This window comes from Ylistrum balloti, unplaced genomic scaffold (genome assembly GCF_031769215.1).
Source record: "Ylistrum balloti isolate Yb309-2 unplaced genomic scaffold, AGI_CSIRO_Ybal_v1 Utg369992, whole genome shotgun sequence".
Taxonomy (NCBI): domain Eukaryota; kingdom Metazoa; phylum Mollusca; class Bivalvia; order Pectinida; family Pectinidae; genus Ylistrum; species Ylistrum balloti.
Window position 1 is genome coordinate 652,580 of NW_026782074.1, and position 14,779 is coordinate 667,358.

A 14,779-nucleotide genomic window follows, 5' to 3' on the forward strand; every position below is an offset into this window, starting at 1 on the left:
AGGAAAGTCAAATTGATCCATCTAGTATAAACGGGCTTGTGCATATGTACACTTTCTGTAAATTCAATTTCGCCTGTTTCCTATCATGTGCTCGATTTTCGTTATAACCTCTAAGGTCAATATATCAAGAAATGTAATTGCATAACAGGTGTACAAAACAAGACGTTGACGTTGTGCACACTCGTCATCACAAACCTCTAAGAAAAGAGCAACCGTATATAAAAAAAGTCGAAAGAGATCTCAAAAATTTCAATGCGTTTTTTTTTTTTTTTTTTTAATGTTTCGACTACTTATAAATCTAACACTGTGAAAAATATACTCCTATATGTTATTAACTAAGCACTTCAATATTCCTTGAACTGATTACGACCCTACTTTCTCCCTCGTTATACAACATCGCAAGGATTACTGAATATTTAGAGGTCGTTACATAATATGTCGATTTCGCACTTATTTTATGTCCGAGAGCCTGATATTAACCCAAGGACTGAGGCCCCAAGGCTGTGAAAGATGATATATCAAAGTAGCCATATCATAATCGGGTTTTTTTTTTTTTTTTTTTTTCATTTTATAATTTTCTCAGACATTTCGGGAAAAACATATTTGGCATTTCTATAAATCTAATATTATCAATAGTATGAGCTGTAAACTAATTTTTTCGCTTTTTTCTGGACTGCTAGGCATTGTTGTCCTCTGGCGATGTCCTTAACGAAGTGAACAGGAGCGTCGGTTTTATAAGTTTCGGCTCTGATATGACCATACAAACAGCGCATGTATCATAAAGGCAAAATGTACAAATATCCTAAACGAAAATGTGATAAAAGAATTATCAATGCTTAATTGAACAATTAAATCTGCTATTACAACATTACATGGCCTTGACTGCATATTATAAGGTGCGTGTATCCACCTTTGACCGGACAGAATTTCAGGATGTTAGCAAATCGCACGAAACAATTATGATTCAAATCTTTTGAAATTGCTTGATATGTTCATGTAGGGGCTCAAGTGTAAAAGGGTTTAGTGTTTTAAAGAGTAACTCAAGTTATAGGAACGACATTGCAAAGTTGACGTTGAATCGGAAAGTAAAACTCCTTCATTAATCAAAGATAGAGATATGATCGTGAGGTCGTCGCTATTCCTCCTAGTACTACTTATAGTATGTATATCTCCGTGAAATGAACGAGAGGCTATTTCTGGCTGATAGCATATGATTCTTTTAAAGGCCATGGCCTTTGCACTAGCCTTGCCATCTTTAAGGGCGTGTGAAAGCATGGGTTTGAAGTATCAAGCAAAGAACGAGATTAACCATAATCCCCAATGTCTCATTTACACATATCTAAAGCCTTAAGCAAATGACACTACATGATAAAGTTATCACTATAATCCAACAAGTAAACCACCATATCCGATCTGTAAAAAGGTCAGCTTCATTAGAGACTATTTCCAACAAGGTCTAATTAACACCGGAATAACTATGTATATCTTCCATAAGGTCTCGTGAACTTCATTTAATGGTGGGCTTGATCAAACAAAATCTAAGTAACACAGAATGACAGTTGTTACAGTAACACAAATGAGTTCTCAGAAACAATGGTATTTATATTATCTCAGTTTCCAAACATACGCCGATAGAAAAAAATAATAGCTTTCCACAAAAATAGCTTTTTCTACAAGTAATTTTCAAAAACATGACTGAAAGTGACAAGGTACTGAGTTCACTTACACGTGTTCGTTCCATCTCATTTGGATTTCACAACTCATTTCATGTACATTTGACACACATGTCACGCCTGTTTTTCGATGAATGGAATATGCATTACATGTTGAACGTGGTAATGCATTATTTGCCAGTTGTCACTAGCAATTTGTTGGTGGATTGAATTGTTTTTGATGTTATCAGTAACGATACCCTAACGAACATTGTGTCACTCTTTGCTGGTTTATCCAGTATTAGGATTCGCATAGTGACTTTTGTTGAGAAAGGAATTTTTTTCATAACTTCATTTCAAAAATATTGTTATTCTATAATATTAACTTACCTATCGTTTCTTTGTCTTTACATTTGCATGTTAACTTGAACACAATCCTGAGAATACATTGTCATATTTTGAATATTTGACAAAAGCATGCATGACTACGATTTCGTTAGTAGTGGGAGAAATATCTGTTATATTAATCATAACTTGAAACATCAAAAGCTGTACACATGTTCTGTAGCGCTTCCAAAGTGATTGTATTTCTTCTGTTTTATCTGCTTAATTAAGTACATGTCATTTTATAACATGGCTAAAGCAATGATTTTCGTTAATTATATATCAGATTATTCACAGCTGGTCCAATCAGATATGCTTACATAGGATATGTCAAAAATCACACTAAGTGTTAAGTACAAATTGTTATGCTGTAAAACATGAAATATCTAATCAATCCTTCTATATTACTTTTCTGTAATCTAATTAATTATCAAGAATCGATGGCTGGATAGTCGAAGTTATGTCCATGATATGTATACTGTTTATTATCATACAGTAATTATGTGTAGCAAATGTTCTATTTATAGGTAACGGTAAACGGTCAGGGCCCCAATCAGCATTACCCAACAGTGGAGAAAACAGTGGACTTTTCTTAAAAAAGTTACTTTTAAGGAGTGACGACCCCACATCAGGTTCAGACAGTTATAGCGACATGGACAGTTTTTATCCTCCCATCGTACAGGATACAGAAGACGCCATGGATATCCCAATGGTCCTGGACAACCCTGATCTCTCCACGGAACAGCTCCAAAGACTCTCCGATTTGGTGGACGAGTTGGTATGTAGTCTCTGTTGATCACATAGGAAAAATCATCTTATTTTTGTTGGTAATTTTCTGTCCATATCACTGTCAATGTTATGTAGATAAAAATATAGAACTACCGATCACGTGGTCACGTTCTCTAACTATTTCATGGCGATATAAACTATGAAGTAATATGTTTCGCCAAGATTGCTCGAAGTTCACCCATTAAAAGTCATAACTCATTCCCCTGCTATAGGTATGGAATATCTTTCCATGCCGTGACTATAGATATTGTTGTTAAGTTAAAAGCACGTCTATTGTTTTAAGTTTTTGATAAATGTATACATATATAATGTTAAATGGAGGAACTCACCACTGTTTTAATAAGTATACAGTCACGTTATATTGTTTTGATGAAATCACAAGACATACATGTTGAACACCATAAAGCTATGACGTCAAAGTAATCTAATGGACGGGAACCTTCTTAATGTAGCATAAAATGACACACACCTTATGGAAGAAGTGTGGGATTGAAATAAATGCGTCATTTCGTCATTTTGGTCATATTTTGTTTGATTGAGACGGCATTACTATGCTTTAACATCGGGGTAATGAAAAAGGTCGCAAAGTTCACAGTGGCGTATATTATTAAGTCAATTAAAACAGGTGACTATTTACGAATGTGTATTCTGCTAATGAGAATGTACAGCATACTAAACAGGGAAAATTGACATACTGTGTAACTATGAGATCTTCAGTGCGTCATTATAACATCTACCATTAGTATCTTTATGGTGGGAAAAAGGAGACTCCCGTCTCGTATATCATTGTCAATAAAAGTAATTAATGTCACGCTCCAAAACAAGAGCAATGTAAACAACAACGAAACCATCAGTCATACACATGTGCATCAGCTATGTCCAATCATATCGTTCAAGGAAATAGAATAGTTCCCATTGAGATCATCATTATCCGGAAGTAAAATATTTTCTGTCTGAACGTGTTATTTCTCTATTCCTAACAAATGTATGACGCTCCATAATCGATATTCCATACAGCTTCTAATATTTCCAATTAATGACGCTGACATATCAATGACATGTCCTATGTTCATTGATGAAATCGTCATATTACTAATTCTACAATCTACATTTAAGATTTATATATATAAACGTAACACCGTTCAAATATATATTTTGCCAGGCAATACAAATGAAATTGATGTACACATTTTTAAACCGTCAGGAAATCTCGACATAACTTGTGGTTTTGATAGCAATAGCCTGAAAAGCTATCATGGAACCAGATTCATTATCAGTACACCAAGTATTGATGCTGTCAGATAGGAGATAACTGATAGAAAGGATATAAATACAGGCGAGTTCTTCATGGACGCTGAGGTCAATTTGTCCGTCGAGAAAATCACTTCTGGTGTCAGTATTGGCTGTGTATGTCAATATCAGTTTTACGAATCAATAGTCAAGACGTAACAATCTAGATCATAAACAAACATCCATGAGATAAAAGTATAATCATTTTATCCAATAATTTTATATTCATGATGTAAGGTTACTTTCCATAATATAACAACACAATCGATTTCAGCCAATGAAAAGCGCTCCAGGGTATACTACTAAATATTACATGGGTGAATTCAAACCTTTGATTGTATCCCATTTTATATTATATTCAATGCCTTAATAGGTGTACTGCTCAGTTCCACATAACTGAGTTAGAAAAGATAAGAGGCAAATTACGAAACTTCCTACATTTCAAATTTTCTTAAAATGTATTGCAATAATGGTGAATGCATCACTGTATCGGATCATAACCTACAGTATGAAAACTGATTATGCAAACCCTCACACAAAATTTTCTATGTATATCATGTTATTACCAAACATTATAATTGGTATAAGCAGTGCACCCTGTCAGTTTCATAAACATAAACTACTTTGAAATGTATTCTATTTCACAGTAAAATTGAAATGTACAGGTACAGGCTCTTTAAGGTTTTTTCTATTAGTTGATTTTTTATCGTAGTGTAATCCAACAAAAAGGATATTATTACACATTCAAATATGTTGCTTAAATACCAACATGTTAGTTGCTGTCGAAAAGTATGTCATTAACCACAGCCGCATATGCTGTAGGTAACACATTTGCAGAACTCTGAACTATTTCTGAATCGTGTAGGTTTTGGTTAGATAACTTTCCAATTTCGCTAAGGTCACGAAATACAATACCTGTTTTATGTGAAATAGACTTACCTTAAAATAAACGCAATGGTACATCCGCGATAGTATAAATGCATTATCGCGAACAGAATAAAATGACGTTATATTTTTTTTTATAGTCGCATGTTAACTTAAACTGGAAGTATTCAAATGGCATCTCATAAATTAGCCGTTACATTGACACGACATTAATCCCTTAATGGCAATTGGGGTCACAGCTCTGATCAACGATCATAGGTAATTGGTTAATTGGACGTCCCGATTGATCAATGGTATCATTAGTGAAATCTGTGACCTCATTTGTTCACTTGTTGACTTGCTTCGATACGTGATGGGAGTTATTCCATTTGATATCTATGTAATAGTCCAATTCCTTGGTGTGCGTAGATATAAGTTTTCAATTTTATCGTCTTCGACCATGGGATGATAACTATACTGGATCGTTAATAAGAAGACATTTTTAATTCGTTTTGTTTCTTTTTCTCTCACACATGTAGCTTTGGTTCATACATAATCATGAATAATAGTCCCGTGTGCATGAACATTCAAAGGTCGATGCTATCCGTGTATTAAACTTGTACAGACGTCAACATAATCAATCAAGTCGTGACACTAATTAAGAAGCAAATAGAAAGGCGAGATGAAAAATCTTGCTCATTACATCATTAATACCTTTGAAAAACCTTTTACTATGATATCTTTCAAAATATTGATTTCCCTGAATCAATCAGTTTATTGACCCGAGAAAATGGCCCCTTTACAATCATCTTTACTCTGTGGTAGTTATATGAGGAAAACATTTCCATTCATTTCGACTTGGACAAAAGCATGTTTATAATTCCTTGTAATCAACATTACCAATTATAAAGTGATAACATTACAATCTAAGTTCGGATTATTATCAATTCAATTACTGTATCTATTTGATGTCATATTGATCATTTAGAGTATATCGTTAGTGTTTGTATTTATGAACTTCAAATATATAAAATGTATACAAGAGGGATGTCTCCATTTAATGAAATGCAATGCTGTGCTTTAGGACCTCATTATACATCAACAGGAATATCTACATATTCAAGTGACGTTTTACGTGATTTTATACGTGTTACCCTGATTTTAGTTACATTCTGTTTTATTTGACAAAACGTAGAAATCTTTCGCCAGATGCGAGTTGAGGGGAATTTTATCATACATGTTCATTTATCTATTTTCCTTCTTTACTTTTATGTTTGGTGACAGGTGTGTATTGGTATTTCAGAAAGATCGATGACGCTTTCATTCTCTTCTTTTAGGACTGTTTTATTGAAATTCTTATACTGAACGAAGCAATCTTGTTGCAAAATCCAAAACACATTGTTTTGTTATTAGCTAGATTGAAATTTTAATAGCACCATCCAGTAGGAATTCTTTGTGCGGAAATCAGATGCAATGAAATCCTATGGCATCACTAGTAATCCCGTTAATGTTCAAATAATGTGTTCTCTGAATACATGAAATATATAACACCCGAGAGGCCCAATCATATAAACATTTCCATGATCTGAAATTATATCTTGTTTTCTGATCAGTAGAGAGTTTGCGGGTTACGAAAAAAGCATACTTTCAGTGTTTTTGTGCCACTGATCACATACCCTTTTTATAGACGAAGCAGTGTCTATAAGGTTAATGCCATATTGCAATTAGGCATATAATTTTTTGGGATGGGCCTGACATTTGTTGATTACGTAAACTTTTTGTGGGCAACTTCAAACATTAAACTTTATTTACACACTTCACATCAACTGGACTATTTTTATATGTCTATTAAAAGAAGAAAATACGTGTTACTATTTGAAGAAAACGAAAAATTGCAAATGTCGGTATTTGAGCAGTAACCTTTTATGTCAGTTGTATCTAATGTTTTTGTATGATTACTGATATTCGTGTGGTATAACACGTGTCCTGATACTGGTTATAAGTTTCAATTACCAATGTTATTTTAGGTAATGTATACTTTCGTCGTCATTTTCAATGTTTTTTTAGCATTTTCCTTTTAGGTTTCGTTTTCTAAAATAATCCAATGCAGACGTCAAATCAACCTTTAGCTTTTCCTTATATCACACTATATTTCGGGCACTACCCCATTTTTTCTTAATTCTTGGAGTGCTAATTTTAGGTCAACCCTTAGACAGGCTGAAGATGGAATTTAAATTGAATATCTTTTCTTATTTTTCCTGTCAGCTTTGCCTGCTGCATGTTAACTATGTCAGATGTAAAAATAATCAGATACCTGATACAAACATGGTGATATGCAATAGAACCACTTACTTGTATGACATCACTGTATGCGTCATTAATCCATTTGAATAATATCGAAATGATTGTTATTTCTATACGTTATCCTCGTATAAACCATAGTACAAAACTCATCAAAGATCGAAACAGATCCCTGTTGATTTAGAGCTCCGATCAATTGAATCAAGTGTATGAGATATATGATAACATACCAAACTCTGAAATGGTTATTGCAAGGTTGCTTTTTTATATAATATAACTGGTAATGCTTAACCCATTTACTGGAATATCAAATAGATCTGGATTAGAAATCGCTTTGGTTACAAATAATGCTACAAGAAAATTATTTGGGGTATTGTTTTCATTTCAAAACCATTAAAAACGATAATTTACTATGTCCTGACACGACAAAACACCACAAACATCAGATGATATTCACATGAAACTACAAGAAAATACCAGCATGTCAACTAAATCATAATCCAAACAAATTCCATAAAACCAGGGCAAAATATGAACACTTCTAAAAAAGCTGATTTAGAAGAGTCTGTCTTGTCTGTAGTTTCCAACTCTGGAAATAAATAAATAAATATGATGGACGTGGTCAATAGATTTCTTGTTATTTAAAGACAAGATATCATGCTTTTATCTGAAAGTGAAATTAAACGGCTTTACAAGGTCTTTGTGAACTGTTTTGATAAACTCTTCAATATGTTCAATCACGTATGAAAACAAGTCAGTCAACAGAAGAGCGCAGATAGTTCTCATACGTATGCAATATGTCTGTTGGAAGATCATAGCATCATTCAAACATTCGACCTCCGTGTATTTCTTCTTTGATTTAGACATAGTTTCACATACTGTTTATGTTACTTCTTGAGTAAACATTATCACGATAAGACCAAGATTTAACAGTACTTAGAATGAAGGCTAGTGCTTTTGACAAAGACTTGGTTGAACAGCTAGACGAGCAAGCAATACACTGTCTTTTATATGGATTCTCGTAAATGGTAGGAATCCATTATAAACGGGGGAGGTCCATATTCTGATCATTGATAGGCAATCTAAAGGATTGATAAATCAAAGCATGATCAGCTAGTTTTTCGTCTTTTGAAAGATTACATTGTATATAGGTAGAGTTTCCTTCGTTATCAAGCAAGCCCAGTATCTTGAAATTCATATTCCAATTAACGGACGGGGTTTCACGATATTTAGGACCCTTCATGAAAATCTTATCAATTTGAATAATGGTTGAATTACCAGTCACTGTATGCCCAGTTGGGCCATAGTTATAAGCAGAGGTAGAACAAGAACAAACTGACGGAGGACTAGTTCTAAGATCATTTACATTCAGTTGCTGCTGTGATTGTTTGTAGTTGAAAAGTTTGGATAAAATGGCATTGGGTAACTGTAAGAAATTACAGGGATGTTTATGCTATGAACGTATGGTGGAATTTTAGCTTTAACAGACTTCTGGTGTAAAATATTGCTGCTGTTTAAAGCATCCATTCCCTTATTTAAAAACTTTACTCTTTTAATAAATTGCCGAGTTGTTGGAGGATTGGAGCCATCTGTACGGACAGGTGTAAAATGCCTGATTTGCCACGTCATCAGTTATTTTATAAAGTCTCCGGGCACCAGAAGCAATATTAGCTGGAACCACTTGAATTTTTCAACGAGCAGAGAAAGGAAGTTAATATAACGTAGTTTGAACTTGATGGCCACATAATGGTTTCTGTACAATATCCATTAGATTTTCAAACATGGCGGTATATCCGCTAGATTTATTGTAATACCTCTGTCTATGACTACGATTATGTTTAGCTTGAGGAGTGAATAAAGCCATAACGTTAGTATTAATGCATGCGGGACTGAACAAATTTCCACGTGGTCATTGCAGCCAAATGACGCAGCAGTGCCAAGCAGTCTTATGTATTGTTCTTCACGTTGTCTATGGTAGAGTGTATTCAGTTTGTGGTCATTTGCACGGTGGCTTCTAAATTACGAACACTTATCGACGGTAAAGAAAGGTTCGGGAGGTTGACATGTTGATACAAACATTGATTCTCTTAACGGTTGATTCATATTTGAAACGTGTACGCAGGGAAAAGTAATATTCTTTATCCTCAAACTACTCATATCATACAATAGACAAAGTATATATTTATATGTATTTATTTATTGTAGGAAACCCAACAGTATACCCTACAATACAGATACTGTAGAACATCGTAAAACAAAAATATTTATTCTAATAATGCCAAAGGTATTGTAGACAATGACAAATATTGTAACATTAAGTTGTCTTTTAAAAAACGTCGTGTCTAAAGTACCAGAAACGCAAACATAACCTGCATGTTATCCGATCAATATCCATGACAACCCCATCCCATTTAGAGCCTGAGAATGTTTTTATTTTATATTACTTATCGTTTCATAAAGTCAAAACAAGTTATATGTTACAATGAAGCAATTGAAATAAATAGCTGAAAAAATGGTTAGGTGGTTCGAAGATTTCAACATTTGATAAAACTGACTAAAAACGGTATAATGCAAATAGACGTGGTTTTCTTTCCGCTGCCATGTCATCTCAACCTAGTCTGTAGTCAGGAACATATTTTATCGTAGAAATATTGATATTGTTACCAGTTAGATTCACATACAAGCACATTTTTATCAAATAAGAACCTGCCTTTACTGTCTTGTTTTATTTTCGAAATCAATATTTTTGCCTGCTATATATATATTCTGTATTTCATTTGTGGACATGGTTTCAATAGCAATCATTATTTACAGCCTAAGGGTTGCTATATTTATCGAGTCATTGATTCTGTGTATTTAATCAAAGAAAACTGCATTATCTCATTACATTTTATAAGGAAACAGTGGACATTTCAAAAGAAAATTCTCACGCGCTTGATACCTAATACTCCACCTCCTTCCCCAATCTCATCCAAGTCACCTTGCCTAATTTTTATTACATTGTCTTCCATTGCACATGAACCTTGAACTACTTTTGTGTCTTTCTTGGTGCACTTACATGTTATATCTGCGTGTCTTTCATAAAACACCGACCTATCGATTTTTTAAACGTCTTTACACGCGTCACTCCTTAAACACATCTCGTGTATAATTCCTTGTCTCTCTTGACACACCTATTGTATATACTTCCGTGTCGTCCCTAATGTACCTATAATGTTTACTTTCTTGCCGCTCCTCACACACTTACCATCCATACCCCCGCGTCACTCCTAATACATCTATCTTGTATACTTCCTAGTCTCTAAAGAATCACCTTTTGTAAATTTTTCCATCTTTCTCTTGACACACTTATACATTTTCACGTAATATTTTTAGTTTTGACCTTTTGTATACTACCGTTAATATCAATAATATAAAGTTGTGAGTGCAAATGATGAAATGGTGTGTTGTTTTTTTCGCTCTCGACACTGTTCACACCAACACATGCGAAATGCGTAAAATCGTAAAACGGGTGTTGCCAATACAGGTGAGTTTAAACCGAACATGCCCTTTATGAAGTGGTATGTCTCAAAACATTCACTCAGTGGAGTTAGCGCAAATGAAACGAGAGGAATGGTTCTTGAAATTTGCAGGCGAGTACCTTTGCCACTATGGTAGTCAAATGCTTGGGATGTCATGTTAGCAATATCACCAGGCTTGCTGGAAGCTTCCAACAAACGGGTTACGTTTCTGATCATCCCCGTAAGAGGAGATCAAGATTGACAACTCAGGCCCAAGATCCGGGTAACTCACCTTCGTAACCGGACCCAGCCTGCAATCAGAACAGCAGCTGCCATCAGAGTTAGAAGACGCCCAGTGTCCGCCGAGACCGTCCGGCATCGCCTATGTGAACATGGCATTAACTGCCGTACGTCCCCGCGTATGGCCTATTCTCACTCAGTGTCATCACAAGCAACGTCTGCAATGGGCAAGGAATCATCAACGATAGCGTCTTGTTGACTGGCGACGAGTTCTCTTCTCTTTCCCATGCTGGTGGCCAATAAACGAACGTTACGCCGATTTTCGTGTCATACAGGCTAACAGATGGAATGGCGGCAGCGTGATGGTATGGGGAGCCCTCATTTACCACCATCGGACATCTTTCAACGTCTTCCGTCAACGTGTAACATGCATGTTGTACATGGATGACGTTATCAGGCCTTATGTCGTTCCCTTATTTGCTGCACAGCCGCAACTACAGCTTTACCGGCAGGACAATGTCCGTACCCACACTGCTCGAGTACATATGGGTTTCCTTGGCCGTCTATTTTGTATGTGAGGAATGAAATTGGGATAAGAATCGCTGTTGGTGGAGCTCCGTTGACGTTGGCACAGCTGGAACAGAGACTCCTCTGGGAATGGAACAATTTGCCCCAGGTTTTCTACCAGACTCTCTATATTCTCTGTATTCTGATTTCCCCTACATAGAGGTACCTTCATTAAACAGACAATAGACAATCTAACCACATTTTGTTTAATTGCTTTTAACAAACTATTGAATAAATCAATAAGAATTCGGTTCCTGATTTTGATTTCTTACAATAACGTATCTGAATTCAGATTTGCGTTTCTTTTCGGACTCAGTATATCATGTATTCTTCCTTCTCTCTTCACACTAAGCTCTCGTGTTTACTTCCTAGTCTCTTAAAAAAATACAAATACGTTTCATGTGTGTACGTTCATCTCTCACCTTGACACACTTATAGTACATATTTCTTTGTCTCTCCTGACACACCTTTCTCGTACATTTCCTTGTCTGTTCTCATACATATATCATGTGTACTTTCTTGCCAACTGTTAAGGTATTGCAATACGCATTTTCAATCCTTGGAATGTTTATTGCACGATTTTTTTCCAGGGAGAAATTTCCCTTGTGCCTTATCGACCCTTTCTGGATGCGTCTATCTTACTGATTTCCCAGGTGTAAGGTTTAACAATCCCAGGAGTTAACATGCTTTACGCAAACACAGAGCTAGTTATAACGTGTAAGGAGCAATTTGTTTTATAATAATTATCATGATGTCATCTTATCTTAAAAAGCTAGCCACTTTTTGTTTTATAGAACAATGTAGACATGTTTTATTTCATAAATCGCCATGACCATGTCTTCTCGCTTTAGGCTGATCTATACCGAATTTCCAAATACTTGTTTGGTGTAATTAATTAAATGGTGCTGTAAAAAATGAAGATGTTGTCTGTATGGTTGATGCTAAAATCTCGCTGAAGACATTGCTTACGATTTGCTGTCTCCCGGTGACAAGTATCTTTTCGGTTACACTATTGGTACTCATTTATACGGAACACTTTCCAACGAAACTGTTAGGAGTGATGAATGTAGATCGCAAGGTGTTTAAGGAATAAATGTTACCATTAAATTAATTCCAATTAAGAGCAAGACGGTTCCGACTGTTGACAAGAAAGCAAGTATTTATATTTCTTGTCCTTTGAAAGCTTGACTTTACACTCAATAGACAAAACTGGCAGGAATAACTTTAATTTCCCTTATCTATTGCGGTTCAGAACAGTTTGTACATGTGTGTTAACATCCATAACAGGTCCTCCAATGATCTTGTAGAGTGACATTTTGCTTCAAATCCATGCTAATAAAATACAGCGTACCTAATATATCCTCAAGAAAATTAATAATTAGTTAGAGTATTTATTTACCATATTGATCGACGTTGGTCTGATGGAGTCCTATCCCCGCGGAAAAGTTAATAAGCATCGATTGACCATCATATTAGGATATGGGCGGTTGGCATTTACGCATTTGTGAATGGTAAGTTGTTTGTCAATAATGAACAACTTTCATTACTTCTTGTGGAAACGTTCTCAGAAAATCTGACTGAATGAACAGAGTGTGCGTGTGCTTTGACCCATGTAAGACTGATATTTTCACCGATATGGGTTTGAAACACACCACAATTAGAAATCTGCTTTGTATTAGTATTTACTTACATCGATCAGATGCATCATTTTCGACATCGAATGGTTAAGCTATGTTTATCATTTAAGTGACACTGTGATTTCCGAAAAGAATTTTACCTCCAATATAAAGATAGCAATATTAGAGAATAGTTTAAATCAATGTTTAAACTGTGTTTTCTCGTACCATCAACCTTAATCGGTATGCGTTGTACCATTATGGCTACACTTACAATACAGTTGCATTTGATGTTTATTTCTTGCTGACATTGTTATCCTAAACTTTGGATTTGTTGCGTTGCTCTTTAATTGAAACATAGATCACTGAGGCACAAAATCGCCTGAACTATCGTCCCATCAATTATTTGTTGGCGATGTAAACGATAGATGCTATCCAGAAGGCGTCTTTATCATTCAGACGATGGGTTATTACTGTTGTACATTTGAGTAGGAAGCACATGATGAAATGCCACACGCACATCACACTGTTCGCACACACCAAATAACAGCAAGTACGGATAACGGAAATATCAATAATTCTGAAGAAGTCACCGGCTCATTAGTGAGCAAATAGAGATGGTGCCTCGTAAATCAAAGGGATATTTCATCCCGCTGAGTTTTTACAAAGTTTGGTCTAGGAAGATTGAAACTTGTGACATTGGAATCCCAACATGATTCTGAGAAAATTAGAATCGATTATTTCATTATTGATCTAATATATCATCGCTCCTGAGACACAAGAGTCACGATATTATTGGTATTGGCTGTCTGCTTTACTTATATCTATATATATATATATAGATCTATAAATGTATACTCCTTTCCCACAATTATTTCACGTGTTTGCTGTTAATCCTGTTTGGTGGTGACTGTCCATGAATTAAAAGAATACTGCTTTATCGTATTTATCAATAATTCCTTTACTTTTGTGTCTTTATTTTTTTTTTCTTTTTGTATTTTACAGATATACCGGAAGAAGCTCCGCTCTCTGAGTGATGAAGCCGGTCTTGTATAAGACGACGAATGACGGAAGTGCCTGTATTTGGCGCATGACTCCGAATATCTTTTCTACTAAAAGCTCAAAAAAGATGCAGTTTTCCAATGAACCTACTGTTTATTTGAATTTATCCACCTAAATGTTTTTCAAAGGACCAAACTTTAATAGATGTTTTTAATTAATTTACTTATTATTAACAGAATAACGATTTCAAGAGAGAAGTTAAAAAATGATTTGATTTTTTAAAACATTTTTAGATTAGAAAATAAAACATGCATTACTTACATGGAAAAAGACTTGTTTAAGAATATCTTAAATGATACTATCTTTATTCAAGAGAAACTATGGATTGTCACCCGATATATCATAAATGCATACGTATGTAGTCACTAGGTGACCATTTTTTTGTTGTCTATTGTTTTGATCCCTTTTTTAATTATATGTTATTTGATGATACATGTCAATTAATTATCTTTGTTTTATTTAAGATCATATACCTATCAAATATAAAACTCACTTAAGACAAGCACGTAAAACT

General features: G+C 34.8%; 1 protein-coding gene across 1 annotated transcript in view; it reads left to right on the forward strand.

The window, feature by feature from the left end:
• The window catches only part of LOC132547969 (uncharacterized), a 30,738-nt gene extending 16,479 nt beyond the window's left edge, over positions 1 to 14,259 (forward strand). Inside the window, exons 4-5 of the mRNA XM_060211784.1 lie at positions 2,564 to 2,814; positions 14,209 to 14,259. Of these exons, the coding sequence (XP_060067767.1) occupies positions 2,564 to 2,814; positions 14,209 to 14,259 (302 nt within the window). The remainder of the gene's footprint in view (positions 1 to 2,563; positions 2,815 to 14,208) is intronic.
• Positions 14,260 to 14,779: the final 520 nt, after the last annotated feature.